The sequence below is a fragment of the Rhea pennata genome, chromosome 27, assembly GCF_028389875.1.
Source record: "Rhea pennata isolate bPtePen1 chromosome 27, bPtePen1.pri, whole genome shotgun sequence".
Taxonomy (NCBI): domain Eukaryota; kingdom Metazoa; phylum Chordata; class Aves; order Rheiformes; family Rheidae; genus Rhea; species Rhea pennata.
Window position 1 is genome coordinate 1,518,264 of NC_084689.1, and position 22,057 is coordinate 1,540,320.

Below are 22,057 nucleotides of genomic sequence, written 5' to 3' on the forward strand. Positions count from 1 at the left end.
GTAGTCTGGAAAGTGTGTGGGGACAGCAACTGCTAGATAGAAGAGCATTATTGGTAGCACAAGTGAAACAGTACGTTCTCGGGATCGACGTTACCAGAAAGACCTTGGGATCAGATTGCAGTAAGATTTTTACAACTAAACCCAAAGATCATTGCAAGCGCAGGCTTAAGGTTTATATATACACTAATATAGAGATCTGGTTGCACAGTTCCCCTGCCACCACAACGTTAAGTCATATTTATTATAGATGAGCCTTAAATGATGCCCCCTAGTATTGCTGTTTTAACTCTTTCAGGAAATAGTGCTGGAAAACAATCTGTTAACATGCCTGCATATACAGAGAAGCCTAGAAGAAAATTTAATGCAGTATAATAGTATGGAGGGAAAAGGAGCAGAAGATAGGCAAAATGAGTAGGATTTCTTAAATTCTGCCTCTTCTTTTCATGCAAAGAGATGAAAAACCGGTAACATCAGAAATTTTTATAGGAATTGCAAGTTACTGGGCCCCATCTCCTACAAGTCAGAGTGCATCATGAAGTAGATGCACAGTTCAGACAAGCCCCTGCAGGATCTACTTCACTTAGCATTACCACAGTGGACTAAAGAACACACCCCAGAACAGCTTAAACTCCAGACCTGTAGAAAAAGATTAAAACCAAAAGCTTTATAAATGTGCCACGGGAAGACAGGAGGAGAAGGAGGGCACCAGCAGAGTCCAGCACCAGTAGCGAGAGCGTCTTTTTATTTACGGAGCTTCTAAAAGAAAATGAGCTGCTATTTGCACAGCCGGAGGGGGGGAAAAAAAAAAAAAAAAACCCAAACTGACCTGGGAAGAAAATTCTCTCCTGATGGCAAATATGGCAATTTGCTTAATCCTCAGCAAGCGAGGAGAACATGCCCGTCTATTATATGAGACTTTACCACCAATCTTAAACAGCACCTTACGAGCACACGCTGTGACCCATCCTCAGTGCTTACCAGATCCCTCCCTCCGCAGACAACCAGACTAATAATTCCTGAAGCAGAACATTGCTTATATTTGGCTTTCACAGGTAAAAGAAAAGAGGAGCGCATCCCTATGCTCAAAGTCTGTATTCTCTACTATGTTTGAATGCTTGTTGGATTTATTGAGATCACACATCTTCAACCATTTGATTCCATTAGATGAGAATAAATCATCTGGATATTTCAGAATACCTAGGTTAGGTATTCATCAGATACATATGGATAACATAACACTTTCGAAGTTATTTCCCAAGCCCTCACTTCTCCTCAAACATTTATAACCCAAAACACAGACTTCTGACAATCATTAGTGACAACAGAAACCGATCAACGTGAACAGCAAATAGGTTCAGTTCAACACATTCTGCACAATATTTTCTATTTTACAGATGGAAGAGAAAGTACGGACTGCACAGTAAATTTAACATTTTATGGAAGGTTCTGCTTTTTATGATGAGGAATGACAAAGCTCAGGGTGAAGTGCCTGGAATCTAAACAGCCAATACTCTGTCTAAAGTGCTATCACTGTAACAGATTAACTACTATGCTCAATTCAAAAGGGAGTTTAGTATATGATATAAAATGCAATAAACTTCTTGAGCTGCAGACCACAGGGTTGTATCACACTCGGCTACTATAAAGTCTTGTCAAAGAATCACCCAGACTGATTCACTGCCCTTTAAATATATGGAAGACAAAAGAAAACACAAAATCTTCTGTGAGTTCATAACCTATCCATGCTACCCTGTTAAATACTATGGACACCTATGATTTCACCTATATACCTTCCATTTGGAAAGGTGTCGAAAGAGATCTCTTGCTGTCTTCCAAACGTTCCTTTCCAAACCCCTCCTCCCTCACAAGAGCAGAGCAGCAAGAACAAAAAGACAAACCTGGTTTGATTCAGCCAGTGTCTTTTCCAACATGGATGTGTATGACAGACTCCTGTCACATACTGCCCAGAACGCCTCCCACTTGCAAAGGTGACAAAGGATTGGGAGATCCTGGAACAATTATCTGCTTGCTTTCTTTTGCCACTGTAGGGAAAAGTTACAGAACAGGAAAAATTCAATAAGTTCCAGTTTAAGACTTGGGAAATTAACCACTGTGACGATTTTCCAGATATGCAGTCCAGCCTGGAATAAACTAGAACAACTGCAGAAGTCACATCCGAATTGCCTACTGCTCTCTGTTTAGAGCGCACAACAGGTAACTGAGGCAGCACCCAAAAGAGTTTTCAGAAAGCCACTGGACACACACAGAACACTGACACAGTGCGTGAGGACAAAAACACAATTTTAAAAAAAGAGAACATTTTGCTTGCAATTTCTAACAAACACTTCCACTTTTCCGTACATCACACATTCAAAACAGTTTGTGTTACCTCTTCTCTCCTCTCCCATTTATGAATTATGACTTCTTTATACAAACTGCAAGTGATTTTATCATAGAAAAGCAGTTAGGTATACTTTTCTAGTGCAACTGAGTAGCTTGAAATAAAGTGGATTAGAGCTAGAATTATATTCTGACTCTGCTAGAATCTATTAACATTTCTGATGAGCACTACCAGCAGATACTGCTTCAAAACAGACGATCTATAGAAGGTTTTGAATCTGACTACAGCCACACACACTAAACAATCCAGCAACACGCTATTTGCTTTTTTTGGTAGCCAAAAACAACGATCAACAATCCTCTTCCCCACCCTAATCTGGAAACTTTTACAGTGAAAGTGGAAAGAAGAAGAAGAAAAAAATAATTTTACCAAAGAGGAGATGTGGAGGTTAAGACATGTTCAAGTTAATGCCTCACAGTGAAAAATATTAATAGATCACTTTAGATATTTGCTATGTGTAATTGATCAAAATTAATTTACTGACTTTGAGCAGTCGCTCCCCGTCAGCGCATCAGACTCGGATGTGCTACGGAGACGGCCTCCTTGCAGAGCAGCCCGTGCAGTCAGCAGCGTGCACAGCTGCCTCGGGATCCGCCACACACCCCTCCCCGCGATGCCTAGGAATTCAGTTCTCTTAGTAGGATGCAAGAGGTAGCAATGACAAGGCATTGCTTCAACCAAGCCTAATTTTTTGTTCTGCAATAAGTATTTTTTTTCTTTTTGTATGTTCATTGTTACCTAAGCCAGAAGTGAGACGTGCTGAAAAAGGTCATATTAAAAGTTTTATATATAAGCATGTGTGAGTGTGTATGGTGCACACACACGTGTGTGCATAGTAATATGTGCATACACACACACACACACACACACACACACAGAGGAGTTCCTGTCCTTGCCACATAGATTTTTTAGGAGAAACTTTGTCTTTCTAAAGTAAGAACTGGCTGTTTTTTAAAGAATAAACTATCTTAACTATAGTAGGATAAGAACACTGGTTATTTTGTGGGTTGACAAAAAAAAAATCCCACAACTGAATTCAACTGGACAACTGAAAATCCATTCCTTTTCCTATTAATGCAATAAGGAGAATTGATAGCAGCCAGAGGTAGGTTGATTCGTTTTCTACGTTAGCCATCATTTCCATACCATAAGACTTAAATAGGAAGAATTAAAATGCTGAAGTTCTCCTTCAGTTGCAATGACAAGGGCAGAGTAACTGCTCAGCAGCCAGTTTGCTGCTTTGCCCCCAAGCCCCTGGGAAAGCAGTGCCCGCCAGGCAGGAGGCACCTCCCAGCCCCTGGGCGCCTGAGAGGCACCGCAGCCCACGAAGGGTTAAGCCCTGCCATTTTGGTGCCATTCACTGATATGTCCATTAAGGGTGTTACATAACAAAATGGCAGACCTTAACCCTTCCCGTGCCGCGCTCCCACGGTGCTGAGCTGCATGTGCTCGCACCGGCCCCGCCAGGAAACCACAGCGCCTTCTGGGCCGTGGATTCTTTTCTGTTATTTTTTTCTTTTCCCCTTTAAGCTTTGAGAGCAGAATAAGGGATCCTGTTTAGGATTGGTAAATACTTGCAGTTAAAAGCAGAAAGAGCCCACGAAAGTTTCATCTTTGTCATCTATGATACATTTTTAAAGAGAGCAGAGAAGAAAGTTCTCTGCTAGGGAGGTGACAGCAGTGAGCGTACTTGCAGGCAGCACATGAAAGATCCACCAGCAGATTTCAGTAGCAAAACATTACAGGGATACCAGCCCAATGAATTTCTAAAGAAAAACAGTGAAAATTTGGGGTCTCAGAGTACTAATCTGACCTAAAATCAGCTACAATAGCCCCACTTCGATTCCTGTTGCTTAGCTTTTGAGGTAAGCACCTACAGCAACTCATTCTACACCTTGGTCTGCATCTTGCAGAAGCTGCTTTTATTTTCATCAGAGTGACCAGGCAACAGGAGGCAGCTTTAATATAAACACTGTGCCCACAATGCCAGTGCTCGCAGTCCGGCGTGCAATAGGAAGCAATTCAGCCTCACTTCGCCTAAATATTTACTAAAATTAACAGACAAACATCCGTAGAAACATCTTCAAGTCAAGCTCTGAACTCCACAAACGTGGAGTTCTGTATTTGGACACAAATGAGACTTCGGTAGCTGAAGTCCCACTGCATTAATAGAGTCATCACACTGCTCTCTCCACGATACTGGCACGAACTCATCTCAAAAATCACTACTGTGACAGAGACAGTTCAGCTCCATTGACCACAGGAGTCTACGGTCTAATCACTGTCCAAGCAGTCTGCGTATCAAGGAAAGAGTTCACAATTCTTAACAGAAAACTATGTGCCATATAGATTATATCTGTTGCATAGCTGTGTAAATGTAAAATGGCTATTAACTGCAAACACCATCTGCAATTTTTCTCTGTTTTTGTACCAGCTTCAGAAGTGTTCAATGTCAAGGTGATCTTAGAGTAAGAATTATTAAAAAGTAATTTTTAAGAAAAAACTTGCACAAAAATAACAAGTTTTTCACCTAAATATCTTTTACTAGTGTTGCTATTCTCTCGTCAGCATATCCAGCCTAAAATATCAAAACCAAACCAAAACAAAAAAGCCACTTCCCAGTTCTGCCACGATGACACAGATTCCTCAGTTTGCCCTGCAAAGTGGTAACAGTTTTTTTCTCGTGTTCTCTGATAGTGATTCATAACTAGAGTTTTCAGGAATGAGCTAGACAGTTCGCTATGGAGTTAGTTCTGTCATCTCTGAGCTGGCCAGGGGAATTCTACTAACCTCCCATAGGAGGCAGCTAAAGAGGAATAATAAAGTCAAAATCATTTTATTAGGAAAAAAAAGCAACCTTTTAATAAGGTCACCATCTTTACACTTATTTAAGCTAACCTCTTTATCATTTAGTTGCTCACAGCAAAGGGACTTTTTCAAAAGAAGAAGGAAAAGAGACCAGCTATTATCAGAAACATATGGCTTGACTTCAACCTAGCAATACAGATGTGATCTTTCCTAAGGTTCAGATTCTCTAGTCACATCCACCCTCACAGACATTAACTAGTGATTAAAACCTGTTTATCCAGAGTTTGACTCAAAAATAAAACCTTTCACTTATAAATCACTATAATTTTATTTAAACTTTTATTTGATGTGTGCAGATTCTAATACTAAATAACAGCATTGCAGACTGCAATCAAATCCTCCCCCCTCCTCTCATTAAATGTATGCTTCTTATTAGAAAAGGGATCTAGGTTGGTTCATTTATTTTAATGCAAGAACAGCAAAATTAATATCTTTAGATACTTAGTCACAACAACAATCAGCTTTTTCAGCACCACATGCTATGCATATTATAACATAGGTGATTCTTTGTTTTTTTGTATTTTAAAAAGTTTCCGAGTAGGCAGGCTTTCTCTGCACACAGGCTATCTGAACTGGGTTTAGCATCACTTCCCTACAAGAAGCACCACACTTCAGATTCATGTTTATACATGTATATATTCTTTACAACCTCAGTAAGTTCATTAAGGATGTTAGTGTAAGTAGATACAAAGTACAGTGTACCCAAAGAAAGATTCTCAACCATCAAGGAATTTTCTGATTTACCAGATAACATCCTAAGTCTTATAAAACTTTAAAACTTTATTAATTCTAAGATCCACTTAATTGGGTTTAAAGAGGTGTATGCAGAAGGTACTACTTACAGCCACTAAACAAGGAATTTTTTGACCTGAATTCTCCCCCAAGTTTTATGCATCTATTTTTGTCTAGAAACTACTGGGCAGGAAGTCTGCTAATGACTTATGTCTGGGCTTTGTATTACCAAAAAAATCACGGAGATTCCTTAGTGTAGAATATCAGTTAAATACCAGTTTCAATCACTGTCCATAAAAGCAGCATTTGGATAAAAAGTTGAATTGGAATAAAATAAGATAGGGATGGGTATAAATACTAGAACTTCAGAGTTATATTTTTCAAGTATTTCATGGTGATAACTCACTGAACAGGAAAGCAGATCAAGAAACTTCTATGAGTATGTTCAAGATATCTAAGTGTAAAAGTGATACAGCTATTCTCTCACTGTTACTCCCATTCCTTCATCTCTGATTGATTTCATTAACAAGGCTGTTTTTCTACAATTCCATCTAATCTTTTGGTCTTGTGAAACATGGCAAAAAAAAGTCATTGCACATTTAAACTTTGGAAGTTGCACTGCCAAGGATCATTCTTCCCCTCCAAACTCCAAAGCACAACTTCGCACAGATTTTGGAACGTAGGCAAGAAACAGTTACCCCCCAAAAGCAGCAGTGATTAAGGCTTGCACCACAGCATAGTTCTGAAGTTGAGCCTGGTGAATCACAGTAAATCAAATTTGTAAATTTATGAGCAGACACATCAACACTTGCACCAGAAAAACAGAAACTGAAAGAAAACTGAAGACCAGAAATCCTTAAACTAGATCACTTCAGCCTTGGCAACACATTTTGGAGAATTGTTGGCTAAACCGTTAAACTCTTATTTATAATAAACTTCATTTGATACTACAGTGAGGTAGGTGAGTATCACTACACACAGAATAGCTGCTCAAGACTATTTTCCACTGCAGGACTTCTAGCCACACCACTCTATCACTGTCAGAGCTAAAAAAGTATCTGTAGAAATTTCATTTTCATTCACAATTTTTCTTTTGGGGGTTGTGCAAATAATCAAAATATACAAAATTCTCAAGGGAAAAATTTTTATGCTCTTGCTTTGTACTTCTCATCTTATTCAAGACCGAAAATATTGTGCAGCTGTTGTGAATGCCTGGTTAAAAGGAAGTGAAACTTCTCTGTTTGTCCATTTGTAAGCTCGGGAGATTTACCTACTTTGGAGTGTTGATTAACAGTTAAGTGAAAGGCGACTTTTGACTAAGATGCAGGAACTGAATCCAGATCCAAGTTCAGTCTCTGAGCTCTACTACAGACCTTCCTCATCATCCTGCACAAGACAGGAGCAGAGGTGCAAAAACAGCAAGATGATTGCACCTCTCCTACTGCACCTCTGCGTTTTTTATTAACAAATCTGTGATGGGGTTGAAAATGTCTATGCCACATTAGAGATTACTACATCAGACACTCTTGTTAGGAAGTCCTTACCTGTCAGTGAAGTTCATGGGTTCCAAGTGGAATCCTGTCCAGTCCTGGTGGCTGAAAGTGATTGCAACAAAGATCCTGAGGGGAAAGACAAGTAGGTTAGTATGCTTTGGTTGGACTACCTGGGAGATTGATGAAAGCCCCATCAAAACCAGAAATCTTTCTGAAAAATATTGTTCACGTAATCATTGAAGTTTTACTTTCGCAAGCTTGCAAGAAAAGTAGTAGTTTTACCCATTGCCAACTTGTATCTGAACAGGGAGAGAAGAGTCAAACACTGTTAATGTTAGGGAAAAAATCCACACTAACTGCTCTGATATGGCAATTCTTGACACCTTCATCTGAAAAATGCTCATGCATGTGACAGCAATCTTTAAACTTAGCTACCTGTTTGAAAGATCACAAGACCATATCCTATTATTTGGAGAGGAATTACAGATTAGGCCTGTATTCAAATGCTTTCAGATTAATAATAATAATAATAAAAAAAAGCAGCACTCACAAAAATATTTCTGTTACTGTATTTGCTACTCCATTTTGTTTTATTTTTTGCATCTTACATTGACATTCAGGAAGAAACCAACTGCTTTTCGATTAAACGTGGTTTGATCCAAACACCTGCTGGAACCAATATTCCAATTTCTAACAGACCGTTTCCCTTGAGGCAGAAAAGACCCAACTTCTGCATTTATCCTAATGGCTAGTACCACAGGAGCTTGCTCTAGGCAAGTCTTGGAACAGTGACTGTTCCAACCTCCCCATTTTACGTAGCTGGACAAAAGCAGTATAGGGTCATATATGCATGTAGCAGAACACTAACTGAAGACACATCTTTAAAAAGAAACTTGGTCCCACCTCCCCAAATAGACTGTGACACTAGCTAAAGAAGCATGCTGTTTAAAAGACAAACACTAATAAAAATAAATGTCTCGCTTCATAAAAGTTTTCAGTTGCTTTCAGCTTTTATTGTGTCCAGCAAACCAGCAGACCCACTGCAGCAGCATTTTAATAGCTGAGACAAGTTAGTGAGATGCAGCAAACAAGGCAGTATTTGTCCAGCAAGCTAGACTCTGGCAGTTTAGACTACAAGGGCCTAATGACATGAAACTGTTAATGGCAGAAAAGACTTGTAGCTTGAACAATTTCTTGAGGACAAAAATCAAATTGAGAAGTCTTTGTACTTAGCTATACAGCTCAAGGTCTTCTTGCTGCCTGATGAGACAGCCTGTTCTTAGGCTGCTTTCCTCTCTACCTCTTCTGTCCAAAGCGTGCACTCCAGCAAATCTTACTCTTAATTTTCACTATGTAGCATCACATAGCTAACAGCCTCACACTGAGAAGTTACGACATGAAAGTAACCTAGATCTTAATTTCTATTTCATCAGTAACATTCAGAGATGCAAATGAAGAGAGCTGGCTCCGGAACCGACACCGCAGTCATGTGCACGCTCATACATACACTCAGCTCAGCTCTTCAGTGACAATTCTGTGTTTTTACTTAAAGGACATCAGACCAAGTCTTAGAGCCAACCTGAAAATACTGCCTAAAACCAACTGCAGGTTTCGGTGGGATACCACCACCATCCACACTCCGTAACATGGATGAAATTAATTGTCTCCACGTTACTGGTCACATCTGAGAATACACCACAGTTCCCAGTGGAAGTTTCCATGAAGTCGCACATAAAATGTGTGTGTGTGGGGGGGGGGGGGCTGGGGATGACTTCTTAGGGAAGTCTTTTCCTACAGGAGAGCACATTAAAACAGATGAACACATGAACATGCTCCTTCAGAACGGCTCATTTCTGCTGCAGTTAAAGGGCTGATGTTAGCAGAGCTTGACTCAGACTGGAAGAAAATACACAGAGGTGAAGATAATATCAGTTATCTCTAAATTAATAGAAAACAAAACAGGAAGATTCTTTGGTTTTATTGTTCTGTCACAGGATCCCACTCCCTTCTGCTTGTTATTTTGAAGGGAAAGGAGGAGGTGGGTAAGGGCAGGATGCAGAAGAAAAATCCGTAATAAAGAGCATGGATTCTAGAATGTGTTCGGTTTGCTCACACTTGTTTTGGCTTTACAAAAATCATTTTGTAATCCTGCATATACAATGTTTGAGACTCAAACATTCCTTTTTCCTCTCTGTGAAAACACTGAGGGAAGAACCTGCCAATGAGTGTTCACTGGTCAGTTAGAAAATGCTTAAAAAAAAAAAAACAAAACCAAACAACTGCTTTTGCCATACTACTGAATCGGCAATTACCTGCGTCAGCAGCACAAACTTAGTCAAACTCCTCCCCCTGCTTATCACATAGCCTGCTTTTATACAGCACAAAGTGAACGCTAAGATAACCATAATTTCAGCTGCAAATATTTCACAGTGCTGTGCACATGGACGCGAAACCGGTATCAGCTTTTGGGGCAGACTCACCAGCGCTGGACTGTAGGTGGAGCACAGTAATTGATGCACATTGGCTGCCAAGACAACTCCTTGGAAGCTTGGCCTCTTATTTCTGCTAAGCCACCAAGAATTCTGAGTCATTTCCCTCCTCAAAAAGTTTCAGAACTATTTTCTTTTGTCCAGAGGCAGGACAACTGCTCGGCAACTAGTCCTCCTCTCTGCACACAGGAAAAAGACTGCTGAAGTATCATGCTTCTCCTGACGTGTCCCATCTGCAGATCAGACATTAGCCTATTGACCAAATAAACTCCAACAAGCTCGGAGGTCATCTTGTTCCAAAAGCCGTAAGATTGTGCCTGGTACATCCTGTCTGTTTGACTATTTTAAGTAATCTAAAGGTTCCAATAGGTTAAACAAATTGCTACAAAAGTGCAGATATAGAAACTCAATAAATGGATATGCAACTGTGTTCTGGGGCCTGATTAGCCACCTAGAGGGTAGGCCTTACTAATTATAGCTCATCCTATTAGTCCAATGCCTTTCTAATTAGTAGCCAATTGTAAACCATTGCTACTGCTACTTCAAGGCCTTCCCAAGGATTCAACAGAGCTGTAAAAATGACAGAAAGCAAAACACCTAAAGACTCTGCAGTGTTGCCATGCTGCTTTTCAAGCACTTCGCCCAGACTTTTAAATGAAAAGATTACAAAAAGTAATACACGTAGGATACTATAGATCAGATTACTAACAAGAACTAATACACAACCTGAATAATTGGTAGTTAGGACACTATTGCAATAAGCAGAAAGCCACAAGTTGTAATATGGCAGGGAAAAAAAGGAATCATTCTGCCTCACTCAAGGATATTGCTGAACTGCCCTAGTAAAGGTAGCGGTCGGGGGGGAGGATCATCCAGGCATCGGCTCTGCGCTGGATCCCCACTGCACGGGGCAGCCTCCCCTTGGGCCCCACGTGAAACCCATTCGGTTTTCTCTTGAGGATGAAACACAAGGTATCCCTGGCTCTGAGACAGCCTGCATTTTTCGAAGCCTGCCCCAATAGACAGGAATATAGTTACTCAAATTGGCTCAGCAGCAACTTCACATCAGAATTTTTCAGGATTTCGAACAAGCTCAACATTAAGTAAAATCATTCCTTCCAATTTGTTGCAAACATGGAAAGTCTAAGTTACTGAATCATTTTGCTGAGGTTCTAGCCAGCCTCCATTTTTAATGAACTGTAGCATTAAACTCCCATAGTGCTAGTGTCATGGGACTAAAATAGTTTTCATCTTGCGAGGACACTAGAACAGCAGTTTAACCGTTTCACTGCCGCAAGATGTTCACTGCGAGGGACTAGGGCCATGTCCAGAGCACTGACCCACATTCAGCCTGTGGAAGTTTCCACTGAAATCCAACAGACTGTTGGCAACAAACTGTCTGGGGAGGCAACACGCGCCACGGGGCGAGATCCAGTTCTGGCTCTCGCACAGGTTCCCTCCGCGGCCGCGAGCGAGACGCCGAGCTTACTGTGCAGCTCGGCTTTCTCCTGTGCCCACATCTGTGGGATGGGAAGGTCGTTTTCACAGCAAACATCGCTGAGGAAAAAAGGTTAAAGGGGTTGTAAGAGGATTCTGGAAGGGTTATTTTTAAGCATCTATTCAAGGACTCTCACGTGAAGAGGCAGGGAATTAAACAGTTAATACTCAGAAGTGAAACTCTAAACAGCAGCTAGTAGGTTCTAACACTGCTTCTATCAGAGAAAGAGTCACTACAGAGGAGTATCAGTGTGGGGTCTGACAAGCGAGTTGCACTCATCCGGGCGCTGGCTTACCGGCGCTGTTGGCCGGGAGCACGGAGGGAGGCTGCGCGGGCAGCCCCTGCCCTGCCTCGCGCCGCTCCGCCGGCGGGTCCCCTGTCGGCTCCAGAACAGCTCAAGAAAATAAGTCTTCAGTTGCTATTTTCAAAGCGAACCTTCCACTTTAACTAATACCACACTTTCTCAGTTTCAGATGGTAACCTCCTGATCACCTCTCCCAAAACCCTCCGAAAGGAGGCGAGCAAGCTGCACGTGCCGAGCCCCCGAACACCTCCGTGCTGAACCCAGCCAGGGAAGAGGGCGAAGGCGGCAGCGCAGCAGCACTCACTGTTCAGTTCAGAAAAACAACTTACTACCTTAGAACTGCTTTCAACGGTTTAACTTTTCATTCGAAAGGGCTCTTGGTTCTCATTCTGATAGATCAGAATTTTAGAGTATAATAAGCAAAATATTCAAGAAATTAAACAGGCACCTTATCTTTTTCTAACACACCAGATCTCACTGGCAGAACAGAAATCAGATCTACGGTTTTTTTTACAGCCTACTTCGTCACTTAATGAAGTTTCATAACCATTATATAGAAGAAAAGAAAATCATAGATCAGAACACTAGGGACTGCATTTTTAGGAACATTACTGAAACCTATCACCACTAGCTAAAAAAAAAAAAAAAAAAAGAATCCAGTGAAAGTACAAAAAAAGATTTTACATGCAAAATAAGGTTTAAAAAATAAAATATTTTCAGAATACAATAGGCTATGGATTCTACAAGTTTCCTGGCATGGAAACTATGACACAGGTACCATAGTTTGGGATTACTGCTGTACGTATCTCCTCAAACAACTGAGATAAGAAAACTTCTGTACTTTTTGGAAGGCCGAGTGAATTGGTCAGCAGAAAAAGGAGTCACATTTCAATTTAAATATTGACACACAAGGGGCTAGCTTCTGACACATTTGTTCAGGCCTTACTTCCATGAACATTTTTGAATATAGGACGAAGATGTGCAAAGCACAGGCCTAAAAGGAGAACTCAAAGCTCTCATAAGAGCACCAAATTGACTTTTCAAGCACATGCTCTATATCAAAATATCATTTGAAAACATTTTTCTATGCTACAAAAAATCCAGCCCCCCCTCAACAGAATAGTAGAAAGAGTCATTAGAGGGAAGTGCTAGATACTGTGCGTGCATTAATACAGTGCAAGTGATCATCATGGCACAGAAGGGCACTCCTCTAGCTTTTTACAAATGTCCTGATCCACTTAGTACCTGACATATGTTGACAGTACACCAAATATTCAAAAAATTGCTTTCTAACTTCTTCCATGTGCCCAAAGGTTCAGGCTCAAAGTATCTGAAACATCTTGCATGCACAGGATTCAGTTTTAGCTGCCCCACCTTGTAGCTTTAGGAAGGAAAAAAGCTCCTTTCAGATACACATTAATACTACTGCTATCACATCATTGTATAAAAGTCAGATTCCAAATAAAACCTTTTATAAATTAAGAGTCTCACCACTGACTCCAGAAACACCAGAGATAACACGCACCTCCCCCTCCAAGTCATCAATAGTATTTATACTTACAGCCTTCAGATCAACAGCCGCATTCGAGGGGCAGGAAAACCAACAGTAACCCTTTATTTAAGCCAACCCATAGTAGGGGGATCATAGGCTTTGCCAGCAGGCTAGGGAATCATTTGAGACAACAGCAGAAATTCAGATATAGAAAGATTATTTACTGGCAACAGCTGCTCTTCAAGCATGTCACCTCAGCACATTCATTCTTTGGAGAATGATTATTTTCCAGCATTTACTCTCTATTGGATGCCAAGTGACAAGGGCTGCCAAATCATGTGGAAATGCATATAGGCCTTCAAGGAGAAGCACTGTCTTTCCTTTGGATCTGGTAGACAGTATAGTCCACTATCTGTAAAGCACTCCACACAGATCTTTAACCTACCAGAGCTGGAGTCAGCTCTGTTCCTCTCAAATCCTACTACTCACATACTCCAGTACAGGAAAATATGAAGTCACAGAATATGTTTTCTCCAGAAAATCCAAGCTGAGCCTTTTAAAAATCACTGGTATAATCTAATCTGTTGAAATCAAAACATTATTGTTTTGACACCAAAGTGCAAACGCATTTTGATTTCTCCTATTTCTCATCAGGAATATCTCAGTGGTACTTACATTACCAAACTCCTTCCTCCCTCTCCAAACAAGCAACCGTTTTAATCCATCTACCTAGCTTTTGCTGAGATTATCCAGAATTCAATCAAGTGTGGACACCTGAAAGATTCACAGATAAAGAGGTTCCAATAGTGCAGTTGAGGGAAAAACAAACACACACACACACACACACACACACACACTAACTGGAATTTTTTTCTTCCAGGAAGCTTGCTACTCAAGACCTTGAAATCTGGCTTTCTGTAACCAGAGCCTGCTATACCCAATTACTACTGTCCTGGTCAGCAGCTTACAAAGCTCAAGCGTACACAGCAAATGCAACAGAGTTTACAGATGCTACATAGAAAAATGCAACACTGACTAACACTGTGCAGAGTCCTAAGTCAGCACAAAATGGAGTGCATTTCTTTGCAGGTTGATTCAGAAGATCGGGCAGGCTCAAAATACCCAGATCATGATTTGGTTGGCTACTCATGAATAGAAACACCCATGATTGTCTAGGGTTGCACCACTACGGGCTCTAGCAGAAGCAAGCATGCAGCTTGCTTTTCACTCATAATACAATATATGTCTTGAGATGGGAGGGGGACGGGGGACACGTAGCTTCTCCAAACCTATGAAAAACCAATTCCCCCAAAAGTCCAGAGGAAGCAGCTCTAAGACACTTAAATTTCATAAAATGAAGAAAAATGTTATAAAATGAATAACAAAAGCTGGTATTTTTAGATGAAGTTAAGGTTAACTCTCTTTGGGTAAACCAATTTTGTTTGAACTATTTGGCTAATTTGCTCTGGTTTTGACAGGTTATTCCCTTGTATAGAAGCAGCTAAGCAATTTTATGTTCTCACTCAAAGGAACAAAGAGGTATGACAAGGATTTAGGAAAGTCCTTGACTAAAGGAAGTACTGACTTGTGTAATAGCAAAGAATATTTGCATTGTTAATTCTACAATTAGTATTTTAAACTGTGATATAGTTACAGAAGTATCTCTTTTCATTATTTTTTTAAGCAAATAAGAGAATGGGAAGCCAGAGAAATGAAGAAACCACTGAGTAAATTGCACTGGATCTTCAAAAGAACCAGGTCTAAGTCCAAACAATTTTATACATCTGTTTCACATCTATCCAAGTGAATCTTCATAATTACTGTATGGGTAGACTTGACTCATTAAATCAAAATCTTAGCAAGAGGCTGACTTGCAATAACAACAACAACACCCTGCATGTTAGAGACAATAACTAAGTAGCAGACGTGAATAAAATAGTGTCTATTTTAAGAGGAATTATAGTATCTACTGCTAAGCAAAATGAGAGAACACCAAGAACTAAAAATAGATTTAAGATTTTTGGTTTGGATTTTTTTTTTTTTTTTTTTTTTACATAGCACAGTTCAGTTATTCTATATTCATGGACAACTATATTGATCCTCACCCAGGGCCATGTACTACTGGGCGTGTACGAAAGGGTCCTATCAGCAAAATATTCATTATGTAGGCCAACAACACTGTTTTTGCGACTTCCGACACTACAAAACAGACAAGCTCCACCTTTCATTCAAGGTGACTGGACCTGTCCAACTATTCTCTACAACGAGCGGTTGCAATGAACTGGTGTTAACGAAAGTATTCTCTCATCAGCCTAACAGCGCAGGTCTCTATGGATAATTGCATAAACACGTTTTTCAAGAACTTGAATTACTATCTTCTATTTTCAGAAGTATTTAATAATTTTGACAGAAGAGGTAGGAGGCAGCATTAGGAAATGCATTTGCAGGGCTGTTTGGCCAAGTATTAAGCATGGGAAGAGAGCTGTGTGTGAATTCACCACCTCTTTCGCAGGGCGCCTGGCAGCTCCAAGGCAAAGAAATGGAAAGCTCCGTATCTCCCATGGGGGGAGAGGTAGGCTAAAACAAGCGGTAGCGTCCAAAGCAAGGGCAGCAGGAAGAAAAGCAGGTGGTAAATTGTTATTTCTACGTCTGGTGGAAAAAATGGGTCTTAATTCCATCAAGTATGATGTGCCTTTGGATTCGTCATGTTTCTTGGGGGCTTCCTTTCATCTCCCCCACCAAGGCGCACTGCTGCGGTGAGACTTCGCCCATGTTCTGCAAGTAGTTTGTGCTTGCAAAGTGCCAGTGACTTTAACTGGGCAACCTGGCATCAACTAAAATATATAATGTTTTGCCTTCTTTCTCCATTTAACAGAAAGAAGTGTTTGATTCCTTCTGAATAATTTATTTTGTGTCCACCTGGCTTCAGCATCAGATACTTGAAACATAGCAGTAAGATTAAAAAAAAAAAAAATCAAGACACCATCTTGCACTAATGACATGTGTTCTTAATCTCAGCTGTAGGAGTACATTAATAACCCATAAGCTAATAATTTTGCAGTAGCAATTCTAGTTTCCTCAACTATATTATTTAAAAACGTAACTGAAGGTGTGTTTAGAGACTGGCACTGTTCAGAAATCCAAATAAGGGAGCGAAATGGCAGCTTGGCAGGAACCCAGGGGCCACACCTATTTACAGGGGAAGCCGAGCACAGCCACCATCATTAATTCAGAGGCCTCGGAACACAAAACTCGATCTGGATGCATAGTGCATCCCCCTGCCTGAGATCAAAAGCGGTACTACACACTGAACATCACAAGCCACACTTGCACATAACCAATTCTGCATTAAAAACAAGGGAGGCTGCAGGCCAAGATGTTTAGCCCTTGGTCCTGCAGTTATAAGTCAAAAGGAAACAAAAGTGTCGTTGTCACCCATCGGACCGCAGGTGGGATGGTGGTGGTGGTGTTGGAGGGTGCAGATCTTATCTTGAGCAAGCCTAACCACTAGTAACAAACCTGTAAGGGTCCTTTGACACAGAACAAGCAGAAAGTAAATAGATTTAGGAGATGAGTAACATTGAATTCAGACTTTCTCTTCCATCAACTAAAGTCCTGGCTGCTTGTTAAGTCATTATCTTCAGATTTAAAAAACAATTTTGATCCAACGAAAGAAATTAATACATCCTTCTATGACAGCTTTACTTAACGGAAGGAGAAAAAGCAGAAGAATCTGAAATGCCTTCAGCGCTTACTAATGGAATAAAGATGACATGCAACAAGTTTGAAAGTGAACTGTGCCTCCTGGATGCCAGCTTTCCCATAGTGTAGAGAAGCGCATGATCAGTCTTGAAATATTCATCTGGAGATGTCAAGCAAAAAGCATACGTCCTTTAGCACCTGCCAAAGCCTTTCCAGCCACAAAACACTTCACACGCTCACGGGTACTGTATATCAGACCATCCCCAAAGACACGGTTGCTTTCTGCCTGTTATTCTAAGTTGCTGATTAATATGGTTTCTTTCTTGACTATTCATCAACTTTCCCACAAAGGGTATTTGCAGAATACATTGCAACCTGTTGCTGTAACAATCAAGAAGCTTCTCTTGGTGATCTTCACGTCTGACCTTTTTTAAGCATACCATTATGGCACCCAGATCCGTGACAGCCCCGGGCACAAGCAACCTTTCATGAATTTAGTGTCGTCCTTAACTATAAATGCTACCTACTGTCTTGGAGCATAGATTTGATGAAAATAAGAACCTGGATTATTCTAGAGCTGTGCTACTTAAAGTTATGCCAAGATTATCCTTCAAGTTTTATTCAGAGTGTCACCTACATTCCCTTTCTGAAAAAGCAACACCTTATGGGCCAATGAACTCTCTTCGCAGTATCATGTATTTTCAAGAACAGGTACAGGAAAGATGTTATGGATGTCATCTTTTTCACCATGTCTACATAAGTAAATCTGATTTTTTTTAAAAAAGGCTTAAAACATGAATCTATGTCCCATTTATAGAGTTAATTAAGGCACTAAAGGCGCACTTTTTTCTATTGCATATATGCCCACAGACTATACTCAACTGTTCACAAGTACAACCCATACTCGAGCAACAGATTGAAGGAACCTGTACCATATACCCTTCATGTATAGAAGACAAACAAAAGCAAAAGGTTTTACTATAAAACACATAAAATACCAAGTTCTTCCAACACTTAACAAGACTTTGTCATCTGAAACTAGACACTTGCTTTTAAAGAATACTTCTGACTCAGTCTGTATCTGTAAGGCTTTTTTTTTTTTCTTTAAAGCAGAAAGTAAAGTGGAAAGTCCATACTCAACAGAATCCTACAGTGTCATACAAATACTGTGTCCACCATTAGCAGACAGGTGATTTTATTATTACACAGTGAAAAACAGAAAATTGTAGATTTATGTTGTATATGAAACTGAATGTGGTTCACGTGTTTGCATATACTGTAACATTAGACACACACACACACAACTGCAGTACCTAATTCTTTTGAAGACAGGAATTTCTAAGATCCTATTAAATACGAATGCCTTCAGTTTACTTCCTCTAATTCTTGCAAGCATCTCAAAGCTAGTGATCACATGGCTAGTTCAGCAAATGAACATAGTGGTCATTACAGCAATAGGTAAATAAGCATTAGCATGAAACCTAAAAATGCAATTTTTTGACTAATTTTAATATCTGGAAAGTCTTCAACATTTGTAGTGTAAATCAAACTAAGAAAAACTCAATTACTGATGACCTTCAGCAATTCTTTCCCCTCAAAGCAGTCACAAAAGTGACTTTACTGCTGCTGCAGTTATGACTCCCTATTTTCCAATGGCATTCCATAATGTTGCTGGACATGGTTTATTCCAACAACATTATGAGCATTTCCAATATTGCTTTAAGAAAATCTGCTGCTGTTAACTGTTTTCAGCCACAGGGTAACTGTGTAGTGTACTGGAGATGTAGTTTAAGCAGCTAACATTCACAAGAATTTCTGTACCTAGATTGAGTTAGGAAAAGATAAACAAGTTAACCACCATCACTCAATCAGGAATGTTTTACTAGATTAAAGAAAAAAAAAAAAGGTTTTACTTGAATGGTAACTTGTATAGTCAGATAGGTACCAAAATCATCTATCTGTACCCCAAAGCGAACAAGAAAAATCACGTTCGAATCAATTTCAACACTAACTGAAAACATAATGAAAGCTTCTTCTCCACTGAGAGCTGCAAAATAATGCTTTATTCTCTCCACTCCAAGCAACTACCATCTCATATACAAAGCGCTCATCTTAAACCTCTTGTTTATTTTGGATATTTAACAGAGGACGGGGAAAGAGTAAGCTGCCTAGAGATAGCTCATTCTTACTTACATAACCTATCACTGCACTCTTCATCTGGTCTCCTACACAAACTTAACCTAAAAACAAAACAGAAATCAGAATCTTTTCATTCAAGGTGACACCTACCATTCTGAGAAGTTGTCATTACCCACTTTTGTGATTAACTTACTTTGAGTAACAAAATTTACTGCTAAAGAATTAGTAAATGTAATAACAGACAGCTGAACCTTTTTACGGGAGGTAAGGTAGAATAAGTATTCCTATGCTCCCTGCTAGAGCTATCCACATTATTTATACAGTTAAACATTCATGAATGATTTTCACTTGAGGGATTCCAAAAAAGAAGAAAATACATAGCCTTATTTGTTACTGGGTATTTTAAACACTTCTTCAGGTATCTGATTTGAGTTAGTAAATATCCATTTATATTCGGTTGAAAATACTGGAGGGGGAGTGAGGAATAGTGTTTGTTTCATATCAGGGCTCATCTCCTGCCTGGTGGGAGTGCTCTTCTATAGGCCTTTTTTTTGTTGTTGTTGTTCCCATTCCTCCAGCTCCCATTCACACTGTCGGGGCGAGGGCAACAAAAAGCACATATTGTCATGGATGACTGGAAGCGCCTTACTGTGCTTCCTGATAGAGGCCTTGGCGCCGCTGAGGCCACCAGTGTGCAGCTACCAGGACCAAGCAGAACAAGGCTGGGTACACGTCTGAACTTATTTTGGTTCAAGTTTACCCAGGAATAAACCCAAAGCAGAAGGTGATGCATAAGGCACCAAACCCAAAAGATGGAGATCTTCAGGTTTTGATGCCTTACGTGTCGTCATCTGATTTGGTTAGTTATACACTGATCCCCTCACTCTAAGCAGAGTTCACTACAGGGCACCGTAAATTAGCAAGGAAGCTGTACTGAAGTTATTAGTCACCTCATAATCGTTAAAGGGAATTGGAGACCAACTCCTCTGCCAAACATGGCAGCAGTAAAGCCTTTCAGGGAGAGCTTTATTTTAATGCAAAAATTATCTGGAATGTCAACCCTGCCGATTCACTGAAGAGACAAGTCTCAAACTCCTGTTCTCAAAATCCTGTCCCCAAACTACCTTACCTGCAAGGTTACCTGGAAACAGTGACAAGAACTCCCTTACTTTTCCAGAAGGCAGATAATTTTGTTTGTTCTTTTGGGCAAGAAGAAGGGGGGAAATGAAGAGAGGGAGAGAGGGAAAGAAAACACAGGGAGTAGATTGAACACAATCTGAAGTGCTTAACTCACTCATCAGAAGCAAAAAGTCAAAAACATAACAAATCAAAAAGTCAGAAACATAATTTAGTAAGAAGGAATACCAACAGAACAGTCTGAGATGAACTCAAAGATGTGTGTTTTACAAAGTTCTTTGATACCAAAATGAGATTTGCTTACTTGAATCCTAGAGCGTATCAAGACTCAACATTTTTTAGGCACAGAATTACTTAATATATTTTGCCTAATGCTACCATCACCTGACCAAGCTTCAGAAGAACTCTAAATCGGCAAACGACACCTGTCCGGTCTCAATCTGTATATGTGTTTGTTTCGTATACAAAGTAGAAGTCAAAGGGAGTGGCTGACAAGCAACCTTGCATTAAAGAGCCAGCACAGAAACCCAGGAACTCCACTAGCCTGCCAGGAAGTTGCGTCATGCTTCCGAAGGCCTCTCTGGATCTTTTTTTTTTTTTTTCAGAAAGGACATTGGTGGGAGGAGAAACGGCCTCCTGAAATTGAGACTTTTTAAAAATATAACACACAATAAACATGCTTGGTCACAAGCATCCGGAAGTCTTGGTTAAAAACATACTACAGATTCATACACTCAGTGTTCTGGCTAGCGGAGACGATCTAGCCCGACCAATCAACCAGTCAGGACATACAGAAGAACGTAATTCTACGGAGTCTGAAGAATTCATCCGACTAAAGTACATCAACTACCAAGACATGAAGTCTTGAATTAATGAATATAAGAGACAGAGGAAAACTAATTATGTCCCTTGGTCTAGGGATTTGCCAAACTCCATGTTAAACATGTGATGCTCCTAACCCTTATTTGTCTGGCTTCAGTGTGTGTGACAGGCTGTTAAATTTTACTCTGCTGGATCTGTATTTCCTGATATAACAAACTGACCATTGCAGTTAGCAAGGTAAGTCCACTGATCTTCTCTTCTACCAGTAATTCTCATTTGTAAAGTGACAGGATGTGAGTTAAGCCATTTCACAGAGTTATAAGCCAAGGAAGACCATAATTTAAATAAGACTAAAGGGAATCGTTACAAGGTACGTTTTGTGTACTTCCTTTGTAACACATAATTATACCCATTTTGCAGATGGAGTAACCCATGCATGGAGAGGTTTCAGCAACTTATCCAAGGCGATATAAACTTGTCCTTCAGGAAGAGCAAAGACAAAAAAGCAAGAACAAGCTGCCCCAGCTCAGGGCCTTAGCCGGCCCCGAGCAGCATGCTTTTCAAGATGCAGTAACAGGAAGAAAGAGCCTGGAATCCAGTTACCATACCTCCAAGCTGCACTAGACCTAAAAGCACCAGTTTTACACAGATACACTGCCAATAGGTACTATCCTGAGCTCAGGTTGCAAAGTTGAAGTATTTGTGTACCAGTGCCTTTTTCATTCCTCGTCTTTATTATTGGTAGGATTTGAACAGTTACACACAGTAAAGTTTTCCATTTTCTGCCTTACTTCAACATGCTGATACAACAGTAACATTTTTGCTGAAGAGTCAATGCATCAGAAGTTAGATAGAGATGGACACAGTTTTCTAGTTAAACCTTGAATTTATCCCATATATATACATTAAGCGTTTGTATCACAAGTGGACTAATCATATTTCTTTTTTCCAAAGGATCTCCTCATCACTTGTGAAGAGAA

At 40.1% G+C, this 22,057-nt stretch overlaps 1 protein-coding gene across 7 annotated transcripts in view; it reads right to left on the reverse strand.

The window, feature by feature from the left end:
• Positions 1-22,057, reverse strand: part of GATAD2A (GATA zinc finger domain containing 2A) — a 71,933-nt gene that overhangs the window by 29,062 nt on the left and 20,814 nt on the right. For 5 of the 7 annotated variants that reach the window (XM_062596139.1, XM_062596144.1, XM_062596143.1 and 2 more), the window contains exons 2-3: positions 7,546-7,620; positions 1,899-2,042 (exon numbers count right to left, since the gene is read on the reverse strand). In XM_062596139.1, coding sequence (XP_062452123.1) covers positions 1,899-1,931 — 33 coding nt within the window. In that variant the 5' untranslated portion in view covers positions 1,932-2,042; positions 7,546-7,620. The remainder of the gene's footprint in view (positions 1-1,898; positions 2,043-7,545; positions 7,621-22,057) is intronic. The other 2 variants (XM_062596140.1, XM_062596142.1) reach the window with 2 other exon arrangements.